General features: G+C 52.3%; 3 protein-coding genes across 12 annotated transcripts; 2 read left to right on the top strand and 1 right to left on the bottom strand.

Annotated features, from left to right (window-relative positions):
- The first annotated feature begins 2,253 nt into the window (after nucleotides 1-2,253).
- TYROBP (transmembrane immune signaling adaptor TYROBP) lies at nucleotides 2,254-6,425 on the top strand. Its single transcript, XM_032170593.2, has 5 exons — nucleotides 2,254-2,393; nucleotides 2,799-2,831; nucleotides 2,980-3,114; nucleotides 3,297-3,343; nucleotides 6,189-6,425. Exons 1-5 carry the CDS (start codon nucleotides 2,333-2,335, stop codon nucleotides 6,252-6,254), a joined length of 342 nt encoding a protein of 113 aa, XP_032026484.1. The 5' UTR covers nucleotides 2,254-2,332; the 3' UTR covers nucleotides 6,255-6,425.
- Nucleotides 6,426-6,556: 131 nt separating this feature from the next.
- On the bottom strand, nucleotides 6,557-9,156 carry HCST (hematopoietic cell signal transducer). Of its 2 annotated transcripts, none has more exons than XM_032170590.2 (5): nucleotides 9,096-9,156; nucleotides 8,188-8,291; nucleotides 7,408-7,473; nucleotides 6,919-7,050; nucleotides 6,557-6,702 (listed from the first exon to the last, which is right to left on the bottom strand). In XM_032170590.2, exons 1-5 carry the CDS (start codon nucleotides 9,101-9,103, stop codon nucleotides 6,662-6,664), a joined length of 351 nt encoding a protein of 116 aa, XP_032026481.1. In that variant the 5' UTR covers nucleotides 9,104-9,156; the 3' UTR covers nucleotides 6,557-6,661. The 2 variants fall into 2 exon arrangements, with proteins under 2 accessions (XP_032026481.1, XP_032026482.1); XM_032170591.2 differs by having other exon boundaries at nucleotides 6,557-6,699.
- NFKBID (NFKB inhibitor delta) lies at nucleotides 8,539-23,741 on the top strand. 9 transcript variants are annotated; one of them, XM_058425624.1, is made up of 12 exons: nucleotides 8,539-8,629; nucleotides 11,971-12,074; nucleotides 12,263-12,323; nucleotides 12,882-13,087; nucleotides 13,682-13,827; nucleotides 13,909-14,014; nucleotides 14,201-14,347; nucleotides 14,470-14,521; nucleotides 14,611-14,759; nucleotides 20,267-20,383; nucleotides 20,703-20,867; nucleotides 22,165-23,741. In XM_058425624.1, the coding sequence occupies exons 1-12, from the start codon at nucleotides 8,539-8,541 to the stop codon at nucleotides 22,216-22,218; spliced, it is 1,398 nt and encodes a 465-aa protein (XP_058281607.1). In that variant the 3' UTR covers nucleotides 22,219-23,741. The 9 variants fall into 9 exon arrangements, with proteins under 9 accessions (XP_058281607.1, XP_032026478.1, XP_032026474.1 ...); XM_032170587.2 differs by lacking the exon at nucleotides 8,539-8,629 and adding an exon at nucleotides 10,278-10,376; XM_032170583.2 differs by lacking the exon at nucleotides 8,539-8,629 and adding an exon at nucleotides 10,278-10,376 and having other exon boundaries at nucleotides 20,703-20,871.
- Nucleotides 23,742-27,376: the final 3,635 nt, after the last annotated feature.

The raw sequence follows: 27,376 nt of genomic DNA, 5'->3' as shown, positions 1-27,376 counted from the left end.
AACTGCCGACCTCAGGGGATCCGCCCACCTCGGTCTCCCAAAGTGCTGGATTACAGGCGTGATCCACCGCACTTGGCCCTTTATTATTATTATTATTATTTTGAGACAGAGTCTTGCCGTGTTGCCCAGGCTGGAGTGCAGTGGCGCGATCTCAGCTCACTGCAACTTCCACCTCCCCGGTTCAAGGTATTGTCGTCTTGCCTCAGCCTCCTGAGTAGCTGGGACTACAGGCGCCCGCCACCATGCCCAGGTAATTTTTTGTATTTTTAGTAGAGATGGGGTTTCACCATGTTGGCCAAGATGGTCTCGATCTCCTGACCTCGTGATCCGCCCACCTCAGCCTCCCAAAGTGCTGGGATTACAGGCGTGAGCCACCGTGCCCAGCCTAATTTTTAGTAGAGACGGGGTTTTACCATGTTGGCTGGGCTGGTCTTGAACTCAACCAGGCATTATTCTAATAGACCTCACAATATCCTCACAAATATCCCAGCAGCCTGGCCTCCCTGCTCCAGTCCCTGCCTCCACAGTCTGCTCCCCACGTGCAGCCGGAGGAAACCTGTGAACCCCTGAGTCAGGTCAGGGCCCTCCTGGCTCAGAGCCCTGCTCTGGTCTCTGACTGCCCCCTCGCCCACTCAGCTCCAACACCTTGGGTGGCCCGGTGTGCCCAGGAGGACCTACAGGGTCTGTTCCCTCCATGCTTGCTCTAGACACAATGGGAGAGGCTTGGGTTTTTAAGGGACAGGACTCAGCCAGGCCTGAACAGTGGTGACCGTTGGCTGAGCTGGGACCTGACCCTCCTCTAGGCTCCAAATCTCTTCTCCTCCCCTCCCCCATGGGCCACGGGGCATCTGCCCTGTGACCAGAATCCAGTTTCCCCTTTTTTCTCCTAAGCCCAGGCCCAAGGAGCGAGGGGGGTGGGGTGGGGTGGGGGTGGGGGTGGGGGTGGGGGGGTGGTGACATGTGGATGGGGGAGGGGAGCTTCCTGCAGCTGTCTCATCCCCCAGCACCCTAACCTCAGGTTCCTCCTTCCCCAGCCCCAGGCTCCAGCTGGGGGCTAGAAGTCCCCGTCTCCTTGGGGTGGCCTCCCTTGGGCCTTGCTCCCAGCCACTTCCTCATTCAGCAGGAGAGCCAGCCACCTGCCTCTCCCCAAGCCGCCAGCCGCGCCTCTGTGTCTGTGTCACTGCCTTACTCTCACCTTCTTTCTCAGCTTTGCCGCTGTTTTCTCCTTCCCCATCTTTCATCTTTGTTTTTCCCCCTGACTCTCCCCTAGTCAAAAACCTGCTTTTGGGTCTTGGGTTCCATTTCCACCTTGATTTGCTGTGCAGCCTTAGGCAAGTGTCTCTACCTCTCTGAACAATGGGGATGATAAGAGCATGTGCCCTAGAAGGGCATTGCGGGGACTGAATGATTTAACGCTTGGGACAGAGTGCCTGCATGTCATTAATGCCCACATGCTGATGGCTCTTTTAATATCCTTTAAACAGCACAAGGTTCTGATGATTAAATAATCATCATCGTAGCTGAGGCTTTTAAAAAGCTGACAAGTGTCAGACCCTGTTCTCGGAACTTTAATTCATTTAATCCCCAAAACTCTAAAAAGTAGGTCCCGTTTTATTCCCAATTTTACAGATGAAGAAACTGAGGCTCAGAAAGGTTGGGGCTGGGTGCGGTGGCTCACACTTGCAATCCTAACACTTTGGGATGCCGAGGCGGGTGGATCACCTGAGGTCAGGAGTTTGAGACCAGCTGGCCAACATGGTGAAACCCTGTCTCTACTAAAAAAAAAAAAAAAAAAAAAATACAAAAAATTAGCCAGGCGTGGTGGCAGGTGCCTATAATCCCAGCTACTTGGGAGGCTGAGGCAAGAGAATCACTTGAATCCGGGAGGCAGAAGTTGCAGTGAGCCGAGACCGTGCCATTGCACTCCAGCCTGGGCAAAGAGAGAAAAACTCCATCTCGAGGAAAAAAAAAAGATTTGAGTAACTTGCTCGAGGTTGCCCAGCCAGGAAGAGGCAGAGCTGGTTTCAATCAGCCAGAGGAAGGTTGTGACACTGACCCCCCTGTTAAGCCGATGTCTGACCCCTGATTGGGGATGGAGGTGAAGTTTGTACTTCATGTACCCTTTGCCCTTCACATCCAGTTGTTAAGGGGCTGCAGCACGGCCCCTGGGTGTCTGGGCCTGATTCTTTCTTGGGTTTTGTTTCTGTCTCTCCTCCCCTGCCCCCTCCTCCCTCCCGCCACCACCCGCCTCAGACTTCCTCCTTCACTTGCCTGGACGCTGCGCCACATCCCACTGGCCCTTACACTGTGGTGTCCAGCAGCATCCGGCTTCATGGGGGGACTTGAACCCTGCAGCAGGCTCCTGCTCCTGCCACTCTTGCTGGCTGTAGGTGGTGAGTTGGGGGCTTCTGCAGCTGCCTCCCGGGTCCCTGGGCTCAGCTTGGGGTAGGGCAGGGAGCGGGGTGGAACGAGAGAACCAAAAGTGGGTGTTGGGATGGGAGCAGGTCCCCAGCCTCCCAAAGCCTGTGGGTTTCTCTCAGAGCCCGAGCCCCCAAGTTTTGTCGTCTGCTACAAGCAGGGGAGAAGAGACATCTAAGGGTGTTGCCACAGGACAAGTTGTGCAGAAGTAACGCACATAGTCTGGTGGCCCAGATGCCAGCCCCTTGAGTCCTGCCAGACACATTCTCCCCCTTGCTAACCTCTTGGCTGTCAGGATCCACCCTCCCTGGCTTCTAAACTTGCCTGCCCGACCCCCATCATAACTCTGTGCCTGAGTTTACCTTCTTTTTCCTCCTCAGGTCTCCGTCCTGTCCAGGCCCAGGCCCAGAGCGGTAGGCCTAGACCCAGCAGTCCCTCTCTCTACCTCCCAGAGACCTCTCTGTCTCAGTCCCTCCCGCACCCTTTCCAAACCTCCCTGCCTCTGACCTCCTCCCCACAGTTCCCCGCACACACTGACCTCCTCTGACCCCTGTGCTGCAGATTGCAATTGCTCTACGGTGAGCCCGGGCGTGCTGGCAGGGATCGTGCTGGGGGACCTGGTGCTGACAGTGCTCATCGCCCTGGCTGTGTACTTCCTGGGCCGGCTGGTCCCTCGGGGGCGAGGGGCTGCGGAGGGTGAGTGGGGCTAGCAGGGGACATCCTGAGGACTTGCCTAGATGGGGGTGGGGGCTGGGGTAAGCTCCCAGATCTCAAACATCCAAAGGGATGGTAATGGAGGTGCTGATTTGGAAATGACAAAACACCCTCAACTCACCACTCTGCCTGTCTCTGCACCCCGCAACACCCCTCACCTCCAGCGGCTACCCGGAAACAGCGTATCACTGAGACCGAGTCGCCTTATCAGGTGAGAAAACCAGACTGTCCTCCTCACATTTCGCTCCTGCCGGAGGATATCTGCCCCAGATACTCCTTCATGCCATCAGAGGGACCTCAAAGCCATTCTCCCTAAAGCACCCCCAAACCTTGAAGGCACACTGGACATCTGTCCAAAATTGGGCCGAATAATCAACCACAAGCTTATGGTCAGCTTAAAATGTGTGAAGACGGACTGGGCACGGTGACTCAAGCCTGTAATCCCAGCACTTTGGGAGGCCGAGGCGGGTGGATCACTTGAGGTCAGGAGTTCGAGACCAACATGGTGAAACCCTGTCTCTACTAAAAATACAAAATTAGCTGGGCGTAGTAGCGCATGACTGTAATCCCAGCTACTTGGGAGGCTGAGGCAGGAGAATCCTTTGACCCAGGAGGCAGAGGTTGCAGTGAGCCGAGATCACGAAATTGCACTCCAGCCCCGGCAACAACAGGGAAACTCTGTCAAAAAAAAAAAAAAAAAAAAAAAAGAGTGGCTTTGCCTTTGTAAGTGCAAGCACAGGCCTTGCCAGAAGTCAGGCCAGGAATTTTCTGGAAGAAACCCAGCCCTAGGATGACTGATTTCTGGGAGATGTTCTCAGTAGGGCAGAGAATGTCATTCAGCCCTACCTTGGTAACTCTAAAGAGAGGAGTCCTAGAATTCTTTTTTGGGTTTGAGGACCCTGCATCCCTTTGAGAAACTAAGAAAATCTAGACTCCTCAGAAAAATCTACACAAAAAATACAAAATTGTGCATATAATCTGAGAGCAGTATAAGTGTTCTTTATAATTAAAAAAAATTTTCTTTTGGCCAGGCATGGTAGCGCACACCAGTAATCCCAGCACTTTGGGAGGCCGAGGCGGGTGGATCACGAGGTCAGGAGTTCAAGACCAGCCTGGCCAGGATGGTGAAACCCCATGTCTACTAAAAATACAAAAATTAGCTGGGCATGGTGTCATGCGCCTGTAATTCCAGCTTCCTGGGAGGCCGAGGCAAGAGAATCGCTTGAACCCAGGGGCGGAGGTTGCAGTGAGCCTGGGCGACAGAGTAAGACTCCATCTCAAAAAAAAAAAAAAAAAAGAGTGGGGTCTCACTATGTTGCCCAGGCTGGTCTCAAACTCCTGGTCTCAAGTGATCCTCCCACCTCAGCCTCCGAAAATCTTGGGATTACAGGCACAAGCAACCATGCTGGTTGAGTATTCTTTTTTTTTTTGAGACGGAGTCTTGCTCTGTCACCCAGGCTGGAGTGCAGTGGCCCGATCTCGGCTCACTGCAAGCTCCGCCTCCCGGGTTCACGCCATTCTCCTGCCTCAGCCTCTCCGAGTAGCTGGGACTACAGGCACCCGCCACCACGCCCGGCTAATTTTTTGTATTTTTAGTAGAGACGGGGTTTCACTGTGGTCTCGATCTCCTGACCTCGTGATCTGCCTGCCTCGGCCTCCCAAAGTGCTGGGATTATAAGCGTGAGCCACCGCGCCCGGCCGAGTATTCTTGAAGCTCTTCGTTCTTTCTTTATTTTAATTTTTTTTTTTTTGAGATGGAGTCTCACTCTGTCACCCAGGCTGGAGTGCAATGGCGTGGTCTCAGCTCACTGCAAACTCCACCTCCCAGGTTCAAGCGATTCTCCTGCCTGAGCCTCCCGAGTAGCTGGAACTACAGGTGCATGCCACCACGCCTGGCTAATGTTTGTATTTTTAGTAGAGATGGGGTTTCACTATGTTGGCCAGGCTGGTCTCAATCTCCTGACCTCGTGATCCACCCACCTTGGCCTCCCAAAGTGCTGGGATTACAGGCGTGAGCCACCGCGCCCGGCCTTAATTTTTTTTTTTTTAAGTAGAGATAGGTTCTCACTATGTTGCCCAGGCTGGTCTCAAACTCTTGGGCTCAAGAGATCCTGTTACCTCGGTCTCCCAAAGTGCTGGGATTATAGGCATGAGTCACCATGCCTGGCTGAAGCTCTTTTTAAAAACTATGGTGTATACAAGAGAATCTAGTCATCTATCCCCCTCTCTGTCAGTGCTCCTTTTTAACCCTTTAGGGGGTCATGAGATCCTCTAAGACCCCTCCCCTGAAGAATGCATGCCCAGACTAGTCATTATATATGATTTTAGGGTTTCTGTCTGAGGCCTGCCCCTGGGGGCCACATAGATCCTCCCCCTACCCTAAGTGTGAACACTGCTGTGTGAAGTCTGAGATACTGTCTGCAACCAGCTTTGCCTATTCACCTCACTTGTAGATAAAGTTTCTTTGTGAAGTCTAAGAATCTCGGGTTTGGCTCTGTGATATCCAGAAGACCGAGGGGCCTTTCCGGTTACTGGTGGCAGTGAAATTTTAGGGCAAAGCGTTACCCGGATGTATTCATTCCCTCTGTGGATGTGTCCAGCACCTATAAGTGCTAGATGCTGGGGACACAGTGACAGAGTTTATATCCTAGTTAAGACAAACTTGAAGCAAATGAACAAATAAAATAATTTTGGGAGGCACAGTAAAGGAAATAAACAGGCTTTTTTGACAGTGGCTGGAGTGTGGGGGGAAGAAACTACAGAGGGGAAATTGAGAAATGCCTCTCTGAGGAGGTGACGTGAGCTGAGACTTGAAGGGAGACGGGATCTAGGGGAACAGAATTTCAGGCAGAGGGAACAGCACACACGGGGGCCCTGAGGCTGGGGCACACTGATGAGGCAGAGAAGAAGGGGGAACACTGAATGTACTTGAATAAAATCCGGATCTCTTCCATGGCTATAAGGCTGAAGAAGCTGCCAGGGGCCTGGTAGGCCACTGGGAGAAGGCTGGATTTTATTTGGTGGGTCCCTTCCACTGATGGTCCCCATTCCTTTAGGAGCTCCAGGGTCAGAGGTCGGATGTCTACAGCGACCTCAACACACAGAGGCCATATTACAAATGAGCCCGAATCATGACAGTCAGCAACCTGATACCTGGATCCAGCCATTCCTGAAGCCCACCCTGCACCTCATTCCAACTCCTACCGCGATACAGACCCACAGAGTGCCATCCCTGAGAGACCAGACCGCTCCCCAGTACTCTCCTAAAATAAACATGAAGCACAAAAACATTATGCCAGATCCTTGGGCTGATGGGATGGGGACATGTGGGGGTCCTGAGGGGCCTTCGATCCAGAAACAGTTCATGGGAGGGAGGCTTTGGGAACGCTGGGGTTCTTTGAGAAAGAATACGACTACAGGTGTTTCAACTGTTTTATTACAATCCAAAAGTTGGGGCGGGGGTTCCTGTGCCACCACGCACCATCCAGGATGAGAGGGTCAGAAGTCAAAGGTCCAAGTTGCAGGAGGGTCAGCCCCTGCCTGGCATGTTGATGTAGACTTTGCCGTCTTCTGGGGATAGGGGAGAGAAAGCATGAAGCTTGACCACCCACATCTCTACTTCCCTGGGGACCCCCTGCTTCAGGGGTTTCCTCAGGGGTTCCCCCAGGCACCTCCTCCAGGGTTTCCCCAGCACCTCCTCCAGGGCTTCCCCAAGGGCCCCCTCCCTGGGACCCCCTCCCTAGGGACACTATGCACCCTCCAGGCCCCGCCCATCTCTGCCCTCACCTTGGGCGGGGCTGCGGCGTGGGCGTGCGCACAGGAACACCGCCCCCACGATGAGCAGTGATGCCACCGCATCAGCAGCCACGAGGCCTGCCAGGAGCGGCAGAGAGAGGGACCCACATCCGGAACAGGAGCCTGGAGAGTGGGGGCCGGAACAGGGAGACAACTCAGGCTCTGCGTCCTGGGGCAGTGCTTTGGCCACAGGGAGAGAGGAAGTCCCCTGCGAGGGGGCGGGTCCCAGGTTCCTTGGGGTTGCGCTTGGGGAATGAAATGGGAGACAGAGATGCAGAGAGGCTGGGGTGTCCCAGGACCCTCGGGGCTGTGCAGTGGGCACACGGAGTACTCCTGAACAGAGGCTGGGGGTCGCTGATTCTGGGACTTGGAGAAGGACACGGATCCTCTGATTTGGGGACGGGAGGTGGGATGGTGACCTGGAGAGCCACTGGGGTGTTCTGGGAGCAGCTGGCCAAGCTTCTGGGATGGAAGTGATACCTGAAGTGCCAGGGTAAAAGGCAGGGACTGATGATCTCTCTCCTGGGGTCGTCTGAGCTGCAGCCACTGTGGAAAGAGAAAGAAGGTGGGTGAGGGTGGAGAGAAGGTCCACAAAACAGAATGCTCAGCCCGGCGCCTTGGCAAACGCCTGTCATCCCAGCACTTTGGGAGGCCAAGGCAGGAAGATCGCTTGAACCCAGGAGTTCGAGACCAGACTGGGCAACATAGTGAGACCTCGTCTCTACAAGAAATATAAAAATTAGCTGGAAGTGTTGGTTCATGCCTGTAATCCCAGTTACTCGGGAGGCTGAGCTGGGGGGATCACCTGAGCCCAGGAAGTCAAGGCTGCAGTGAGCCATGATTGTGCCACTGCATTTCAGCCTGGACAACAGAGCAAGACCCCATCTCAAAATAAACAAACCAAAAAATAGGGTGTAGGGAAGGAAAGGTAGTGTCCTGAGAAGTAATCTCCAGGCTGGAGAGATGGAATAGGGCCACATGGGAAGGGGACTCCCAGAGACATGGAGAGTGAAAAGAAATTGGAAGTGGCAGCAGAGACCCAGTCATGAGAAGGGGATGCTAACAGGCAGCCCCTCCAGAACTCCCTGTCTCACCCCCTCCCGCTCCCAAGGACCCAGGCCCTGAAGCCAAATGGATCTCCCAGAAGGGAAGGGATGCAGGGAGAAGAACCCCACTTTCAGCACCCGTCCCTGCAGACGTCACCCAAGCACCCATCTCACAAACGCTCTGCCTACCATCCCCTGTAACCACTGGCTTCACCTGGGAGCAAAAGCAGGAAGAGGATGTGACCTGGATGGATCATGGTGGACTGGGGTCTGGCAGGGGTCTGGCAGAGGACTGTGGTCCAGAGAAGTCCTGAGGAACTGTGGGGGAGCAGAGAAGTAGCAATAGCGGATGTCACCCTGCGGTGTCAAAGCCATCTGCTTCCTGTGTGTGTTGAGGGGGTGTCTCTGTTACTGCCTTTGGTGAACAAACTCGGGGGAGGGTCAGAGAGACCAGGGAGGCTGCTGGCCTGGTCCAAGTGGGAATGACAGGTGGCAAGGGTGTGCGGGCTAGGGAGATCTGGAAATATTTTGGAGGTAGGGCCAACAAAATTTGCTGATTAAATGGATGTGGGTGTGTTTGAGAGGGATCCTAGACAGCCAAGCCTTCTGGCATGAAACTCTGAGAAGATGGGAGTGTCTGCTGGCAGAGATGAAAGGTAGGGAAGTGGGTTTGCGGGGAAAGTGACGAGGTTTGGGCATACAGAGTTGGAAATGCCTGATAATCTCCCTGTGGAGATGCTGAATAACCTCATTGCATTTAGGAGTTCAGGGGATAAGGCTGGTCTGGAGATGTAAATTTGGGGGTTGATGGCTTATGGATGGTACTTAAAGCCACAAGACTGGGTGAGATCACCAAGGAAGTGAGTGCAGAAAGGATTCTGCCCCTATCACAACACACACTGAATGGGGGAAGGGGAGGAACTTTGCCAGGGAAATGGAGAAAGAAGGAGTAAGGGAGGGGACCCTGGAGAGCATGGCATCTTGAAAGCAGGGGAGAGGCCACCGCAGTGGCTCATGCCTGTAATCCCAGCACTTAGGGAGGCCAAGGTGGGGGGATCACCTGAGACCAGGAGTTCAAGCCAATATGGTGAAACCCCATCTCTACAAAAATACAAAAATTACCCGGGCATGGTGTCGGGCTCCTGTAATCCCAGCTACTTGGGAGACTGAGGCAAGTGGAGGTTGCAGTGAGCCGAGATCTCGCCACTTTGCCACTGCACTCCAGCCTGTGCAACAGAATGAGACCCTATCTCCAAAAATAAAAAAATAAAAAAATAAATAAAATAAGAAAGAAAAGCAAGCAAGCAAGCAAGCAAGCAGGGGAGAAATAGGGCCAACATGGTCAGTGCTGTGAAAGGTCACCAAGCGAAACTGAGAGTGGCCTCCCACTGGAATGTCAGCTCCAGGGCTGGGAATTCCTGTCTGCTTAGTTCACAATATGCAGCAAAATGCCTCCTCTGCTGCAATAAATTATTTTAAATGATGAATGAGTAAATGAAACCAGATCTCTGAAAAGTGTGATGTAGGGGAGAGGGAGAAATTGAGCCACACCCTATACCCTTACCCACAGCCCCTTCCTCTGGGAGTCTAGACCCCCAGTGCCCCCTCCCTCTGGACCCAGTAATATTCTGCCTGCCCCCACCCCATCTCCATCCCCACTCCTAGCCCTACTCCCATGGGCAGGATCCAGGAGACAAAGCCTCCAGCACCCCCTTAGACACAGACTCAGAAATCCAGGCCCCAGCCAGGCACCATGGCTCAAGCCTGTAATCCCAGCACTTTGGGAGGCCAAGGCAGGTGGGTCACCTGAGGCCAGGAGTTCGAGACCAGCCTGGCCAACACGGTGAAACCCTGTCTCTCCTAAAAATACAAAAATTAGCCAGGCGTGGTGTCCGGCACCTGTAGTGTCAGCTACTCGGGAGGCTGAGGCAGGAGAATCGCTTGAATTCAGGAGGCGGAGGTTGCAGAGATCGCACCATTGCACTCCAGCCTGGGAGACAGAGACTCCTTCGCAACAACAACAACAACAACAACAACAAAAAGAAAAGAAATCCAGGCCCCCCCGGTGTCTCCCTCCTCTTAGAGCCCGGTGCCCTAGGCTCCTTCAGAGCAAAGATCTGGACCCCAGCTCCCTCCTTCCTGGGGGACTGAGTGGTCCGCCTCCCAAGTCCGCCGCGCCCATTCGGGGACTGCGTTCGCTGGAGCGCAACCTGGGGACTCCCAGGCCTGTGGGCGGGCCCTGCCCAGGACTGGGCGGTGCCATAACCCCTAGTTTAAAAACTCGCGGGTACCAGCCCCAAGATCGGGGACCCGGCGGAGGCTCCGCGGGGGAAACAGCGAGGCTGGCGCAGCGCCGAGGCCGCGGCCCTGGGGGCCCGCAATCCACGCCACGGAATCCCCGAGGTAATGGGTGCGGGTAGGGCGCGCTTGGCCCCCTAAGAGAGTGAGGGACTGAGGATCGAAAGACTCCCGAGGCCCTGAGGGACGGAGCTGGAGCGTCAGCCCTTTATCCCGAGAGTGAGGGTCCTAGGTGTTTGGAGGAGGAGGGGATCGTGGATCGTGACGGAGGGGCGGCTGGGATCCCGGACTTCTGGGTCCTGGGGATGCAGGGGCCTGGGGATCCAGGATGGCAGGGCCCCGAGGGTGCAAGGGCTGGGAGGCTGGATCCCTGGGTCCTTGGAGGTGCTAGGGGTTGCTAGCAGCCGAGACTCCTACCCCTAGAAGAAGGGACTGGGCTGAGTGCTGGGAGGCGTGGTCGCTTAAAATCGGCGTGGGTCTCGGTGGGGAAGGGTCCGGAGCCTGGCCTCAGGGTCTACGCTGGAGGTGACCCTGCCTCTGCCCCGCCCTGGGATTTCCGGATCGCCACCCGTGCGGGGCTGAGCAGGAATTCCCCTTGCGCGGGGATTCCACGAGCGCCACGCTCCGCCGCGCGCCCCGCCTCGGAGCAGGACACCTGGGGCACAGGACTTGGGGGAAGGGGAGGATGGAAGATTCCCTTGCGTGAGCGCCGTGGCGTCAGTGCGCCGCGTCGGGGCTGTTTCCGAGCCGCCTCCTCCCGCCCCCGCCCCCCGCAATCCCCGCGTAACCCTTCCTCTGCTGGAACCCAGGCTCGGAAGGGTGAGGGTTCTGTCTTTCTGGGTCGTGGGAAGGAGTTTGGGAACTGGGGCTCCCAGGTCCTAGAGAGGAAGGAACTGAGGGTCCAGACTCCTGGGGCCTGAAAAAGAGACCGTATGGATGGGACTTTTTTTTTTTTTTTTTTAAATGGAGTCTCTCTCTGTCGTACAGGCTGGAGTGCAGTAGCGCGATCTCCGCTCACTGCAACCTCAACCTCCGCCTCCCGGGTTCAAGTGATTTCACCTGCCTCAGCTGGGCTATACAGGCGCCCGCCACCACGCCTGGCTAATTTTTATATTTTTAGTAGAGACAGAGTTTCACCATGTTGGCCGCCTGACCTCAGGTGATCCGCCCCCCTTGGCCTCCCAAAGTGTTGGGATTACAGGCGTGAGCCACTGCTCCTGGCCCGGGGTGAGGCCTTTGACTTCTCGAGGAGGGGCGCTGGGGACTCTGGATTTCCGGGTCAGGTTCTAGGGCAAAAGAAATGTTGGGAACCTGGATGTGCGTCTAGGGAGTGACGCCTGGGGCCTGCCCCCCATCAACCCGCTGACTTCAAAACTGGGATATCTGGGGGTGGAATTTTTTTACGGAAGTGGGGTGGTTGCTGCAGAGGGGTGCCCTCCTCCCCCTTCCTCACTTTCCGCGACGCTGGTGGAAAGTTGGGTCAGAGGGAAAGTGCGGAGCAAAAGGAAGGAAACGGCGGAGGCGGATGCCCCACCCCAAATCTTCTAATGGCTTTGGAGGAGTCAGGCGGCATCTATGTGCCAGTTTTTCCGCGCGGGAGGGCGAGGAGGGTGCCCAAACCCAATCCCCGCGCGCCACCCCCGCCGCATTTAGGTGACTTAAGGACCCTTGATGACTTCCCCCGTCCTCTCCCGCACAGTGAGCAGGGGTGAGCGCAGCCACTGCCCAACGCAAACCGTGAAGAAGCTTCTGGAAGAGCAGAGGCGCCGCCAGCAGCAGCAGCCCGACGCTGGCGGAGTGCAGGTGAGGCCAGGGAGCTACAGCTCTCCGGAGGCCCCCGTACTGTCCCCGTAGGGACTCAGCGGCTTGCCGGGCCCTCGGGGCTGATGAGAGGGGTGGTCCTGACCGAAATGTCTTATAGATCCTAGACAGACCCGGAGGAATCTGCCAGATAAAGTCACCTGGGTTCCTTTTTGCTTTTGTCTCTGCAGGGACAATTTCTCCCTCCCCCAGAGCAGCCCCTGACCCCATCTGTGAATGAGACTGTGACTGGTAAGTTCTCTCAGCTCCTGGCCTCCCCATCCTCCTCATTCTTCCCTTTTTTTTTTTTTTTTTTTTGGAGACACGATCTCACTCTGTTGCCCGGGCACTGGAGTGCAGTGGCGCTATCTGGCTCACTGCAGCCTCAACCTTCTGGGCTCGAGTGATCCTCCTGCCTCAGCCTCCCAAGTAGCTGGGACCACAGGCAATGCCACCTTGCTTGGCTAATTTTTAAAATTTTTGTAGAAACGGAGTCTGGCTATGTTGCCCAGGCTGGTAGGCCCTCATTCTTGCTGGAACTCAGTAGCAGTCTGATTTCCTAGGTTCTCTGAGTCCAGTGTTCTATGCACATAGTCCTACGGAGCCCCAGGGCCCAGGCTCAGCCTTTTTAGTGCCCCAGGAGTCCAGGCCCTCAATTCCTCAGTGTCCCAGGAATCCAGGTCCCGGGTGTTTGGTGTCCCAGAAGTACTAACTCTGAGTACCTTGGGAGACACCAGGCCCTCTATCCCTGGATGTGACGTCCCCAACTCTGGTAACCAGACCTGCCCCTGCCCCTCCTCTTACGCGCAGGCCACCCTCCCTTCCCAGCACACTCGGAGACTGTGGGTTCTGGACTTAGCAGCCTGGGCTTTCCAGACTGGGACCCCAACACGCATGCTGCCTACACAGACAGCCCCTACTCTTGCCCTGCTTCTGCTGCCGAAAATTTCCTGCCTCCTGACTTCTACACACCCTCGGACCCAGGGCAGCCGTGCCCATTTCCCCAGGGCATGGAGGTGAGATACAGAGTGGGTACAGGATGCTGAAGGGCCCCTAAAAATTCGCAGTTGCACTCCTGCAGTATTCTGAGATGTCTGGAGCTGTTATGATTCCCTTTTCCAGGCCGGGCTTGGTGGCTCACGCCTGTAATCCCAGCACTTTGGGAGGCTGAGGCAGGCGGATCACTTGAGGTCAGGCGTTTGAGACCAGCTTGGCCGACATGGTGAAACCAAAAATAAAAAAATTAGCTGGGTGTGGTGGCGCGCACCTGTAATCCTAGCCACTCGAGAGGCTGAGGCAGGGGAATTGCTTGAACCCAGGAGGTAGAGATTGCAGTGAGTAGAGATTGCACTGCTGCACTCCAGCCGGGGTGACAGAGCAAGTCTCTGTCTCTGAGGAAAAAAAAAAAATCCCCTTTTCCAGGTGGGCAAAACTGAGGCCTAAATGTCGAAGGTTACTTGGCATAGATGGGATACCCAGGGGCTCTGCATGCAGATGTGTGTGTGGTGGCTTGGGATGGAGGAATTCTCAGCTGACTGGCTCTCCCCACCACCTGCACCCTTCAGGACCCCCCAGACACCCAGTTCTATGTAGAATCTTCCCTGCCACAGGCCGGACCCTGGAGAGTTTCTGCACTCCCTTCGGGACCCCCACAGTTCCCTGCTGTGGTCCCTGGACCATCGCTGGAGGCGGCCCGAGCTCACATGCTGGCTTTGGGGCCACAGCAGCTGCTGGCCCAGGATGAGGAGGGGGACACGTGAGTATAGGGGATGGGGTTGTCTGCAGACTCTTGGCTTGGCGGGGGCTGTTCTCACGGCTGTCCCCCACCTGTCCTCAGGCTCCTTCACCTGTTTGCGGCTCGGGGGCTGCGCTGGGCAGCATATGCTGCGGCTGAGGTGCTCCAGGTGTACCGGCGTCTTGATATTCGTGAGCATAAGGGCAAGGTGAGGCCGGGGCCTGAACTCTCCTGGGTTCAGGGGAGGAAGGAGCCTGGGGCCTGGATCCCTGGATCCTAGAGAGGAGGGGAATGGGGAGTGAGCTCCTGGGGCTGAGGGGAGATGGGGCTGGGAGCCTGGTTTTCTGATGGGAGGGAACCAGGAGCACAACCTGACTTCTCCTGTGGCCTGCAGACCCCTCTCCTTGTGGCGGCTGCTGCCAACCAGCCCCTGATTGTGGAGGATCTGTTGAACCTGGGAGCAGAGCCCAACGCCGCTGACCATCAGGGACGTTCGGTCTTGCACGTGGCTGCTACCTACGGGCTCCCAGGAGTTCTCTTGGTATGGCCAGCTGGCAGGCAGGGGTTTGTCTAGGGGGTAGACTGGTTGCCCAGATTTTGGCTTCCAGGGCCAGGAGGCCAGGGGATACCCTTACCCAGCACTCTGCCTTCTCTTCCTCCCAGGCTGTGCTTAACTCCGGGGTCCAGGTCGACCTGGAAGCCCGAGACTTCGAGGGTAAGTTGGGTGTGGGCAGGGCTGGTGTGGTTGGTGTGGCTGGGCGAGGTGGGTGCAGATGCAGGCCCCTCACTGTCTCCATTCTGCAGGCCTCACCCCGCTCCATACGGCCATCCTGGCCCTTAACGTTGCTATGCGCCCTTCCGACCTCTGTCCCCGTGTGCTGAGCACGCAGGCCCGAGACAGGCTGGATTGTGTCCACATGTTGCTGCAAATGGGTGCTAATCACACCAGCCAGGTGAGCTGGGATGTGGGCGGTCAGTCCCTGGGAGATTGTGTGGAATGGGGCCACTTGGATGTCCGGGAGCTCCAGGCAAATGCTGACTTTGCCTCTTCCTTGCTGCGTGCCCTTGAACATGTTACTTCACTTCTCTGTACCTTAGGGGTTTTTTGTTTGTTTGTTTGTTTGTTTTGAGATGGAGTTTTGCTCTTGTTGCCCTGGCTGGAGTGCAATGGTGTGATCTTGGCTCACCGCAACCTCTGCTTCCCAGGTTCATGTGATTCTCCTGTCTCAGCTTCCTGAGTAGCTGGGATTACAGGCATGAGTCACCACACCTGGCTAATTTTTTTTGTATTTTTAGTAGAGACGGGGTTTCTCCACATTGGTCTCGCTGGTCTCGAACTCCCGACCTCAGGTGATCCACCTGCCTTGGCCTCCCAAAGTGCTGTGATTACAGGCGTGAGCCACCACGCCCAGCAGGGTTTTTTGTTTGTTTGTTTGCTTTTGAAACAGGGTCTCACTCTGTCGCCCAGGCTAGAGTGCAGTGGTGCAATCTCATCTCATGGCAACCTCTGCCTCCCAGGTTCAAGCAATTCTCTTGTCTTAGCCTCCTGGGTAGCTGGGACTATAGGCGCATGCCACCGTGCCTGGCTATTTTGTGTGTGTGTGTGTGTGTGTTTGTGTGTGTGTGTGTGTGTTTTAGTAGAAGTGGGCTTTCATTGTGTTGGCCAGGCTGGTCTCAAACTCCTGACTTCAAATGATCCTCCCACCTTGGCCTCCCAAAGTGCTGGGATTACAGGCGTGAGCCACCGTGCCTGGCCCCTAGTTGTTAACTGGGAGTAATATTACTGACCTTAGGGTATGTTATCAAGCACTTACTATTCATTCATCAAGCACCGAGTTTCATAGATTAGCTTATTGAAACCTCACAAACACCCTGTGACATGTGTACTCTATTTTCTATATTTTACTGATAAGGAAACTGAGGCACGGGAAATCAAAAATCTTTTTTTTTTTTCTTTTTGAGACAGAGTTTTGCTCTTGTTTCCCAGGCTGGAGTGCAATGGTGTGATCTCAGCTCACCGCAACCTCCGCCTCCTGAGTTCAAGCGATTCTCCTGCCTCAGCCTCCCGAGTAACTGGGATTACAGGTTCCCACCACCACGTTCAGCTAATTTTGTATTTTTAGTAGAGACAGGGTTTCTCCATGTTGGTCAGGCTGGTCTCAAACTCCTGACCTCAGGTGACCTTCCTGCCTTGGCTTCCCAAAGTGCTGGGATTACAAGCGTGAGCCACTACACCTGGCCTCAAAAAATCTTTTTGAGACAGGGTCTCACTCTGTCACTCAGGCTGGAGTGCAGTGGCACGATCATAGCTTATTGCAGCCTTGACCTTGTACACTTCAGTGATCCTCCCACCTCAGTCTCCCAGGTAGCTGTGATCACAGGCATGCACCACCATGCCTGGCTACTTTTTTATAGAGGTAGGGTCTAACTATGTTGGCCAGGCTGGTCTCAAACTCCTGAGCTCAAGCAGTCCTTCCACCTCTGCCTCTGAAAGTGCTGGGATTACAGTTGTGAGCCACTGCACCCAGCCTAAAAAATCTTATAGCTCGTGAGTGTCAGAGAGAGAATTAGAACCCAGGTAGTCTGACTTTAGAAGCTAGCTTTTAATTATGTTCTATTCCTTTCCTGTGACAGTAGCTCCTTCATAGGCTGGCTGAGAGAATTAAACATCCACAAAAAATGTTTATTTATTTATTGAGATGGAATCTCACTCTGTCACCCAGGCCGGAGTGCAGTGGCATGATCTCGGCCTACTGCAACCTCTGCCTCCCTGGTTCAAGCGATGCTCCTGCCTCAGCCTCCTGAGTAGCTGGGACTACAGGCATGCACCACCATGCCTGGCTAAATTTTGTATTTTTAATGGAGATGGGGTTTCACTATGTTGGCCAGGCTGGTCTCAAACTCTTGACCTCAGGTGATCCGCCCACCTTGGCCTCCCAAAGTGCTGGGATTACAGGCATATAAGCCACCGCGCCCAGCCGAAAAATGTTTTTTTAGTTAAAGAATGTTGAACACCAATAAAATACAGAAAATAGTAGAATGAACTCCATGTGTCCAACATCAATAACCAGCAACTCATGGCCAGTCCTGCCCCATTCACTCTCTCATTTTCAAGTGATTTTTGTTTTTTTTTTTGAGACAGCTCTCGCTCTGTCACCCAGGCTGGAGTGCAGTGGTGCGATCTCAGCTCACTGCAAGCTCCGCCTCCCAGGTTCGCACCATTCTCCTGCCTCAGCCTCCTGAGTAGCTGGGACTACAGGCACCCGCCACCATGCCCGGCTAATTTTTTGCATTTTTAGTAGAGACACGGTTTCATCATGTTAGCCAGGATGGTCTCGATCTCCTGACCTCGTGATCCACCCGCCTCGGCCTCCCAAAGTGTTGGGATTACAGGCGTGAGCCACCCCGCCCAGCCTCTCACTTTTATGTGATTTTTAAGCAAATTCAAACATATTTTTTTCAAAAATATTTGTATATCTTTAAAGAATAACAGTGTTTAGCAGAGTTAGCTAGATGGTGGGGAGGGACTGTAGGAAGGACGGGCATGACTGAGTAGAGACAAGACAAGGCGTTATTAGCGGGTTCGGGAAATGAATGATGGTAATCTAGGCTCTTAATGGTTGCAAAGTAGAGCTAAGTGATCATTTGGGCAATACAGAGAAGGTGGAATTGATACTTTGGTAATTCATTCCTTTCTTCACTCAGAATTTTGGACACATATGATGTGGCTACCAGTGTGCTGGTGATGGAGCATAAAGTTGCTTTTTGTTTGTTTTTAGAGACAGGGTCTGGCTTTGTCACCCAGGCTGGAGTGCCGTGGTGCGATCACGAATCACTGCAGCCTTGACTTCCTGACCTCAAGCATTCCTCCTACCTCAGCCTCCCAAGTAGCTGGGACTACAGGCACGAGCCATCTCACCCAGCTAATTGTTTTATATTTTTCGTAGAGTGGTGGGGGGGGTCTCGCTATGTTGCCCAGGCTGGTCTCGAACTCCTGGGCCCAAGTGATCCCCCAGCCTTGGCCTCCCAAGTGCTGGGATTACAGGCGCGAGCTGCCCTGCCCAGCTACCTGTAATGTTTTAATAAGAAAAGACCACTTTCTTGTACTTTTAGACATTACAATTTAATGGAAAAGAGAGGAGATGATAAGTAAACAAAGAACTGAACATAATTACAAATTGGGATGAGAGCTGCCTCGGAAATATAGAAGGAGCTCTTAGACAATAAAAAGATTGGCTTTATATTGGATGTGGGGCTCACATGAAGGTCATTCTGAGGAAATTACATTTAAATTGAGCAAGAAATGATGAAGAGGAAGAATTAACTGTGTGGTAGGGTTCTGGGAGAACTCAGAAATCAGGGAGTATTTCTCTGAAGAAAGGACAAATAATTTTTTTTATTTTGAGATGGAGTCTTACTCTGTTGCCCAGGTTGGAGTACAGTGGTGCAGTCTTGGCTCACTGCAACCTCCCAGGTTCAAGTGATTCTCCTGCCTCAGCCTCCCGAGTAGCTGGGACTACAGGCATGTGCTATCATACCCAACTAATTTTTGTATTTTTAGTAATAATAATAAGTTTTTTAAAAATAAGAAAGATGGCTGGGTGCAGTGGCTCATGCCTGTAATCCAAGCACTTTGGGAGGCTCAGGTGGGCGGACTGCTTGAGCTCAGGAGTTCGAGACCAACCTGGGCAACATAGGGAGACCCCATCTCTACAAAAAAATACAAAAATTAGCTGGGCTTGATGGCACATGCCTGTGGTCCCAGGTACTCAGGAGGCTGAGGTGGGAGGATCACCTGAACCTGGGGAGGTCAAGGCTTCAGTGAGCCATGATTTTGTCACTCACTGCACTCCAGCCTGGGCGACAGAGCAACACCCTGTCTCAGAACAACAACAAAAACAACAACAATAATAAAAGATAAGAACTCTTTCCCTGTAATCTCAGTGCTTGGGGAGGCTAAGGTGGGAGGATCACTCGAGCCCAGTAGGTTGAGGCTGCAGTGAGCCGTGGTCACACCACTGCACTGCAGCCTGGGCAACAGAGTGAGACCCCGTCTCAAAAAACAAACCAAAAAATAGCTTTTTTTTTTTTGAGATGGAGTCTCACTCTGTTGCCCAAGCTGGATTGCAATGGTGTGATTTTGGCTCACTGCAACCTCTGCCTCCCGGGTTCAAGCTATTCCTGTGTCTTAGCCTCCCAAGTAGCTGGGATTATAGGCACATGCCACCACGCCTGGCTAATTTTTGTATTTTTAGTAGAGATGGTTTAATCATGTTGGCCAGGCTGGTCTCGAACTCTTGACCTCAAGTGATCTGCCCTCCTTGGCCTCCCAAAGTGCTGGGATTACAGGTGTGAGCCCCTGTGCCCTTCGAAAAAAAAGAACTTTTTAAACCTCAGTATCATTACTCTGTCTTTAAAAAATTAAAGATTTTCTTGTAATACCAAATATCCTGGCTGTAGTCAAATTTCCTTTTGGCTGTAAAATGATAATTTTTTTCATTAAAAAAATCAAGATCCAAATAAGCACACATATTATGATGTTACGTCTTTTCAAATCACTCTTAATCTAGAGCTTTGGTTTTGTCTTCATCATTTTTTGGACGAGCAAACTAGGTGGTTTTGCCCTGTTATCAGCACATAAAATGTTTAACATTCATTATCATTACAAACTCCTTAAAGACACATAAAAAGGTTTCATTTTAGAAAATGTCTTTTATTTTCCCCCAAATATGACGGGAACAGCTCAATATTGTTCAGTATTGCAATATTAGCTAGTCCACTGATTAATGCTGCCAACTCCTGTGCTTGTAGATAAAGTACAGTCTGTGTAGGTCAGGATGCAGTTTAATGTGTTGAATGGAGGGCAGGTAGCCAAGGCAGTTGCTTTGAAGAACTGGAAAAGGAGTCTCTTTCTCAGACACTGGCGGGAAAATTGTCATGAGAAATGTACAGTTCTGGGAGGTGTATGGTGTGAATGGTACACCCTGAGATGTGGTGTTGTGCGGTGCACAAGACATACAACTGAATAAGGCACTCTTGGTGGGGCTCGCAGAAGAGGGCCAGCATCTTATTTATTTATTTATTAATTTTGAGATAGAATGTCACTCTGTCACCCATGCTGGAGTGTAGTGGCGTGGTCATAGCCCACTGCAGCCTTGAACTCGTAGGCTCAAATGAACCTCCTGCCCCAGCCTCCCAAGCAGCTGGGACTACAGGTGCACACCACCACGCCTGGCTAATTTTTCTATTTTTTGTAGAGATGAGGTCTTGCTGTGTTGTCCAGGCTGGTCTGCAGCTCCTGGCCTCAAGTGATCCTTCTTCAGCCTCCCATAGTGCTAGGATTACAGGCGTGAACCACCGCACTCCGCCAAGGGTCAGGGTCTTTAAAGACTCCTGGATTCTGTGGGAGGGCACCTAGGTGTGAGGCTGGCCCTGACCTCTGCCATTCCCCCCGACTCAGGAGATCAAGAGCAACAAGACAGTTCTGCACTTGGCCGTGCAGGCTGCCAACCCCACTCTGGTTCAGCTGCTGCTGGAGCTGCCCCGCGGAGACCTGCGGACCTTTGTCAACATGAAGGTGGGAGCCGGGGCTGGGAAGTGCAGGTTGTGTGGGATACGGTAGAGGGGGCAGTGGGATGTTAGGGGTCCTGGGGGCTGTGGACGTGGAGGGGACAATGTGTGGGATCTGCAGGGGAATGTGTAGGAAGCAGACACAGATTGCCCCAGAACACGTAGGCCGTGGACACAGGGATGCATGCAGCGTGGCTGTGGCCGGGGGAGGTCTGGGATGTGAAAGGACAAGAGTAGGACGTGGACAAGGCAGAAATTGAAGTGCAGTTTAGAGGCCTGGGCCAGCTGAGCCCAGATCCCCATCAGCTCTCCCCTTACTTTTCCAGGCCCACGGGAACACAGCCCTCCACATGGCGGCTGCCCTGCCCCCTGGGCCAGCCCAGGAGGCCATCGTGCGGCACCTGTTGGCAGCTGGGGCGGACCCCACACTGCGCAACCTGGAGAATGAGCAGCCCGTTCACCTGCTGCGGCCCGGACCGGGCCCTGAGGGAGTGAGTAAGCACTGAGCCTGCCTGTAGAGTGGCCTCTGAGCTCGCAGCCGTGGGATGACCTCCCTGCCCCACCCAATGCTCACTTTCAGAGAATGACTTCTAATCTCGGAAGGTGACTTCAGGCAACCCTGACTCTATAATGTGACCTCTGACCTCAGTGTTTCATCCCTTACCCCAGAATGGTGACTTCTCTGATCTCTACCCCAACCCTGACCTCACAGTGTGACCTGTACTCCCAACCCTGAATCTTGCTTGACCTCAAGGTGTGACTTTTGATCCCCCCAAGTGTGACCTCCTACCCCCTGCCCCTAACCTTGGGTCCTGACCTCAGATGTGACTTTTGACCTCTTACCTGTTCCCTTCAATTCCCTCTCATTGCTCACCCCCAGGTGGGAACCCCCAGCCAGCAGCCCCTTTCCCTTCACTGAAGTTCTGCTTCCCGACCCTTTCTCAGTGTATGAACCCAGGCGGTGACCTTCTTCCCACATCTTTATTTTTATTTATTTATTTGTTTGTTTATTTATTTATTTATTTATTTTGAGACAGTGTCTTGCTCTGTTGCCTAGGCTGGAGTGCAGTGGCATGATCACAGCTCACTGCAGCCTCGAGCTCCTGGGCTCAAGGGATCCTCCTACCTCAGCCTCTCTAGTAGCTGGTACTACAGGCAGTCACCACCACACCTGGCTAATTTTGTTTTTTTTTTTTTAAGAGATGGGGTCACACTATGTTGTCCAGGTTGGTCTCAAACTCCTGGCCTCAATTGATCCTCCTGCCTCGGCCTCCCAAAGTGTTGGGGATCACAGGCATGAACCATCACTCCCAGCCTCCTTCCCAAATCTTTTTTTTTTTTTTTTTTTTTTTTTTGGCGGCGGAGTCTTGCTTTGTCACCCAGGCTGGAGTGCAGTGATGCAATTTTAGCTCACTGCAAGCTCCGCCTCCCAAGTTCAAGTGATTCTCCCGCCTCAGCCTCCCAAGCTGGGACTAACGGCACAGGCGCCACCATGCCCGGCTAATTTTTCTATCTTTGGTAGAGGCGGGGTTTCGCCATGTTGGCTGGGCTGGTCTTGAACTCCTGACCTCAGGTGATTTGCCCACCTTAGCCCCACAAAGTGCTGGGATTACAGGCGTGAGCCACTGCACCTGGCTCTTCCAAAATCTTGACTCTGGACCTCTGACCTTCAAATCCAACGGGACCCACTCAACCTCTCTTCTCTAGCCCCTCCCTCTGCATGTCGTGCCTTCCCCACCTCTCCTTCCAACCTGACAGACTTCTCTCCCTCCTTTGCCTTGTCTACAGCTCCGGCAGCTATTGAAGAGGAGCCGTGTGGCGCCACCAGGCCTGTCCTCTTAGGACTCAAACCCAGACCCTGGACTGATTTTCCAGTCCCCACCGTCCTGCGGGACAGCCAGCGTATGCTAATGTTGCAAATCCATGATAATGTGTGTGGAATATCCTGCCATTGGGGTCTTACATTAAAACCCCAGAATGGCTGCAGAGGGGTGAACAGGCCCCAATATTTGGGGTGCTGTGATACCCCTCTTCTACCCACAAGGAGCCCTCTTGATGATTTCTGTGAAATCGAGGCCCCTTGATTGTTTCTGTGAAACACCCTGCACCCCTAGTCCTTTCCCCACTGAGATCCTTCGGGTTCCTTCCCCTAACTCAGCTGTTCGTTCCCAGAAACCCAGATGTAATCCCCCTACGTGGTGCTTGGGGCATCCCAATACCATCTCAGTAAAGCTCCTACAATGGCCTCCTCACCCTCCCCGGGACCCACACCCTTCGGGTCCTCACCCTGAGACAGGAGGGACCCTCTGAGATCAGGGACCCTTAGGTTCCACTGCTCTCTGATTGAGAGCTCAGCTGGGCCCCGTTCCAGACCCCAGCATTCCCGGTCACTCCCTCCCTCATCTGAGCATCACTCAGGCTCTTTATTAAACTCAGTTTGGGCCAGGTTTGGTGGCTCATGCCTGTAATCCCAGCACTTTGGGAGGCCGAGGCGGGTGGATCACCTGAGGTCCGGAGTTCGAGACCAGCCTGACCAACATGGAGAAACCCCATCTCTACTAAAAATACATATTAGCCGGGCATGGTGGTGCATGCCTGTAATCCCAGCTACTCGGGAGGCTGAGGCAGGAGAATCACTTGAACCCGGGAGGTGGAGGTTGCAGTGACCCGAGATCATGTCATTGCACTCCAGCCTGGGCAACAAGAGTGAAACTCCATCTCAAAAAAATAAATAAATAAATAAAATAAAGAAGAAGAAGAGACAGGAGAGAGCTTGCTTCCCTGCTCTCTACTCTCTGCCATATGAAGATGCAGTAAGAGGATGGCCATCGTGGGCAGGGCACACTGGCTCACACCTGTAATCCCAGCATTTTAGGAGGCCGGGATGGGAGGATAGCTTGAGCTCAGGAGTTTGATAACAGCGTGGGCAGCATGGTGAAATCCTGTCTTTACTCAAAAAAAAAAACAAAATAGCCAGGTGTAGTGGTGCACACCTGTGGTCCCAGCTACTCGACAGAGTAAGGCAGGAGAATGGCTTGAGCCTGGGAGATCAAGGCTGCAGTGAGCTATGATTACACCACTGCACTCCAGCCAGGTGACAGAACAAGACCTTGTCAAAAAAAAAAAAAAAAAAAAAAAAACCCTGCAAACCAGGAAGAGAGTCCTCCAGACTTTGGAACTGCTGGCACCTTGATCTTGGACTTCTCAGCCTCTAGCACTTAAGAGAAATAAATGTGTATTGTTTAAGCCACCCAGCCCATGGTATTCTTAGCCCAAACTAAGACTCATATCAATACACACATGTGCACACACCCACCCCACTAACATGATAAAATGTCCCTCAGGAACTTTTTTTTTTTTTTTTTTTAATAAGAACAGGTTCTCACTCTGTTGCTCAGGCTGGAGTACAGTGGTGCAATGTCAGCTCACTGCAGCCTCCACCTCCTGCCTGGATTCAAGAGATCCTTCTGCTTCAGCCTCTTGAGAAGCTGGGACCACAGGTGTATGCCACCACACCCAGCTAATTTTTTTCGTTTTTATTTTTGTAGATGCGAGGTCTCACTATGTTGCGCAGGCTGGTCTCGAACTCCTGGGCTCAAGGGATCCTCCCACCTCAGCCTCCCAAAGTGCTAGGATTACATGCATGAGCTTCTGCACCTGTCCATATATTCTTCTTCTTATTATTATTTTGAGACTGGGTCTCAATCTGTCACCCTTGGCTCTCTGCAGCCTCGACCTCTTAGGCTCAAACAATTCTCCCACTTCAGCCTCCTGAGTAGCTGGAACTACAGGCACTCACCACCATGCCTGACTAATTTTTTTTTTTTTTGTAAAGACTGTGTCTCACTATGTTGCCCAGACTGGTCTTGAGCTTCTAGACTCAAGCGACCCTTCCATCTCAGTCTCCCAAATTGCTGGAATTACAGTCATGAGCCACTGCACATGGTAGAAACTGAATTATTATAAGAAAAATTGGCTGGGCACTGTGGCTCACGCCTGTAATCCCAACACTTTGGAAGGCCAAGGCAGGTGGATCATTGGAGGTCAGGAGTTCAAGACCAGCCTGGCCAACATGGTGAAACCCCATCTCTACTAAAAATACAAAAATTAGCCAGGCATGGTGGCGGGCGCCTGTAATCCCAGTTACTCGGGAGGCTGAGGTGGGAGAACCGTTTGAACCTGGGAGGTGGAGGTTGCTATGAGCCAAGATCACACCACTGCACTCCAGCCTGACAAGACTCTGTCTCAAAAAAAAAAAAAAAAAGAATTACCAAGATCATCTTCAGTGGTAAAAGAATGGCTTGGGGTGCAAGAACATCAGATAAGTAAGAGGAAAATTATTTTTCCTGCTGGAATTTGAGTAACAACATTTTAAAATTAAATACTCTACGTATTACCATTAAACTTTACTTTACACACTGACCCTATTGAGCAAAACCGCCTTACTTTTCCTGTTTCACCTACTTGGAGCTCCTTACCTATTGTTAGCCTGTTGATCACTGTTGGTTGTGAAAACACAAAGGCAGCTTTCAACCCCTGTGGTGCCTGTGGTGTTAGTGATAGATTTCTGCTGGGCTCATCCGAGTATAACCAAAGGTATAACCAGTATCAGAGTGATGGTGCAAACTGAGTTCTCTACATTGCATCCAACTTGCGCCATGAAACGTCTTCTCCTAACATCTACCAGGTGTATATTTAATATACACTACCTATATTTACAGTTATATATTATGAAGAACCACAGCTAGCTCATAGGCCCTTTGGGAGAATTAGAAATAGATGCTCCCTCTCCAAACCATCTGTCAGAAAATCATGGGCGATACTGACATTAGAACATGACACTTTACTGCCATCTGCTGGGAAGCTGTGGTAAAAAAGCAAATCTACGAAGTCTGGGGAGGTGAACGGTATCACTTGGATTTTATTTATTTATTTATTTATTTATTTATTTATTTATTTATTTATTTATTTGTTTATTTTTATTTTTTAGACAGGGTCTCTCTATGTTGCCCAGGCTTAAGCGTAGTGGCTAGTCACAGGTACTATCCCACTACTGATCAGCATGAGAGTCTTGACCTATGTTTCCTGGGTCTGTTCTCATTCCCAGGAGGTCATCATATTGAAGCCAAACTTAGTGTGGACACCAAATTGGCATAGTGCACTCCAGTCCAGAAGCCCTGGGCTCAAGCAGTCCTCTTGCCTCAGCCTCCCGGGTAGTTGGGACTAGAGCAGCGTGCCACTGTGCCTAGCCACGTGGAATTCTGAAGTGCACAATCGGAACACCATATCGGACAACCTTGGAGTATTAAACAGGAGGTTAGCAAAGTGGCTAGGAGAGTGGATGCTGGAGCCAGGCTTCTTGGGTTGAATTCTTAGCTCTGACTCTTCCTGGATGATGACATAGAGCATGTGATGTAACGACTCTCAGCCTCAGTTCCTAATCTATAGATAGGAATAGTCATAATACTGACTCCATTGGATGGAAATGTGAACTCCGAATATCTGAGACAGGTCTCAATTAATTCAGAAAGTTTATTTTGCCAAGGTTGAGGATGTGCACCCATGACACAGCCTTAGAAGGTCCTGATGACATGTGCCCAAGGTGTTCGGGGTACAACTTGGTTTTATACATTTCAGGGAGACATGAGACATCAACCAACATATGTTAAGATGTACATTGGTTCTGTCTGGAAAGGCAGGACAACACAAAGCAGGGAGGGGGCTTCCAGGTCACAGGTAGGTGAGAGACAAATGGTTGCATCCTTTTGAGTTTCTGGTTAGCTTTTCCAAAGGAGGCAATCAGAATATGCCTCTCTCAGTGAGCACAGGGATGACTTTGAATAGAAAGGGAGGTAGATTTGCCCTAAGCAGTTCCGAGCTTGACCTTTCCCTTTAACTTAGTGATTTGGGGCCCCCAGGATTTATTTTCCTTTCACAGGAGTAATGGTTAAGTTTGCCAGTGCAAGTAAAGCCTTCAGAGTAGTGCCTGGCACAGGATGAACACCATATGAGTGTTTGCTACCTTAATACTTTAAAATTTATTTAACAAATACTTGCTAAGTGGCAGGTGCAGTTGTAACATCTCCACGAATATTAACCCTTTAATCCTCCTAACAACCCTCTTGGGACAGATAACAGCATATGTAGAGGGCTAACCCGAGCCAGCATAATGGGACATGTGAGGATATAAATTCCAATACTGGGCACAGTGCTGCAAGCCTGTAATCCCAGCTACTCAGGAGGCTGAGGTGGGAGGATTGCTTGAGGCCAGGACTTGGAGAGCAGCCTGGGCAACATATCAAGACCCCATCTCTAAATTTTTTTTTTTTGAGATGGTGTTTCGCTCTTGTTGCTCAGGCTGGAGTGCAGTGGCGCGATCTTGGCTCACTGCAACCTCTGCCTCTTGGGTTTAAGCGATTCTTCTGCCTCAGCCCCCTAAGTAGCTGGGATTACAGGCATATGCCACCATGCCCAGCTAATTTTGTATTTTTAGTAGAGATAGGGTTTCATCATGTTGGCCAGGCTGCTCTCGAACTCCTGACCTCAGGTGATCCTCCCGCCTCAGCCTCCCAAAGTGCTGAGATTACAAGCGTGAGCCACCGCACCCAGCCTAAAATTTTTTAAAAAAAAATTATCCAGGGGTGGTGGTGCGTGCCTACAGTTCCAGCTACTCGGGAGGCTGAGGCAGGAGGGTCACTTGAGCCCAAGAGTTGGAAGCTGCAGTAAGCTATGACTGCACCACTGCACTCCAGCCTAAGTGACAGTGTGAGGCCCTGTCTCTTAAAAAAAGGGAGGTGGGGAAAGAAAAGAAAGAAAAAGAAATTCTTCTGCATTTATACGGGCAGTAAGGGGAGAAAATAAAACGAAGTTCAGTAGGCACGTGCAGATATCATATATCCCTTTCTGGGACACGTGACTGGAATCTCCACACTCCAGGAGGGTTTCTATAGACTCCCCAAGAAGGAATGAAGACTTTGGGGAATGGGAAGGGTGGTTCACG

This window comes from Hylobates moloch, unplaced genomic scaffold, assembly GCF_009828535.3.
Source record: "Hylobates moloch isolate HMO894 unplaced genomic scaffold, HMol_V3 SCAFFOLD_12, whole genome shotgun sequence".
NCBI lineage: Eukaryota > Metazoa > Chordata > Mammalia > Primates > Hylobatidae > Hylobates > Hylobates moloch.
This window is presented reverse-complemented; position numbering and strand designations above follow the sequence as displayed.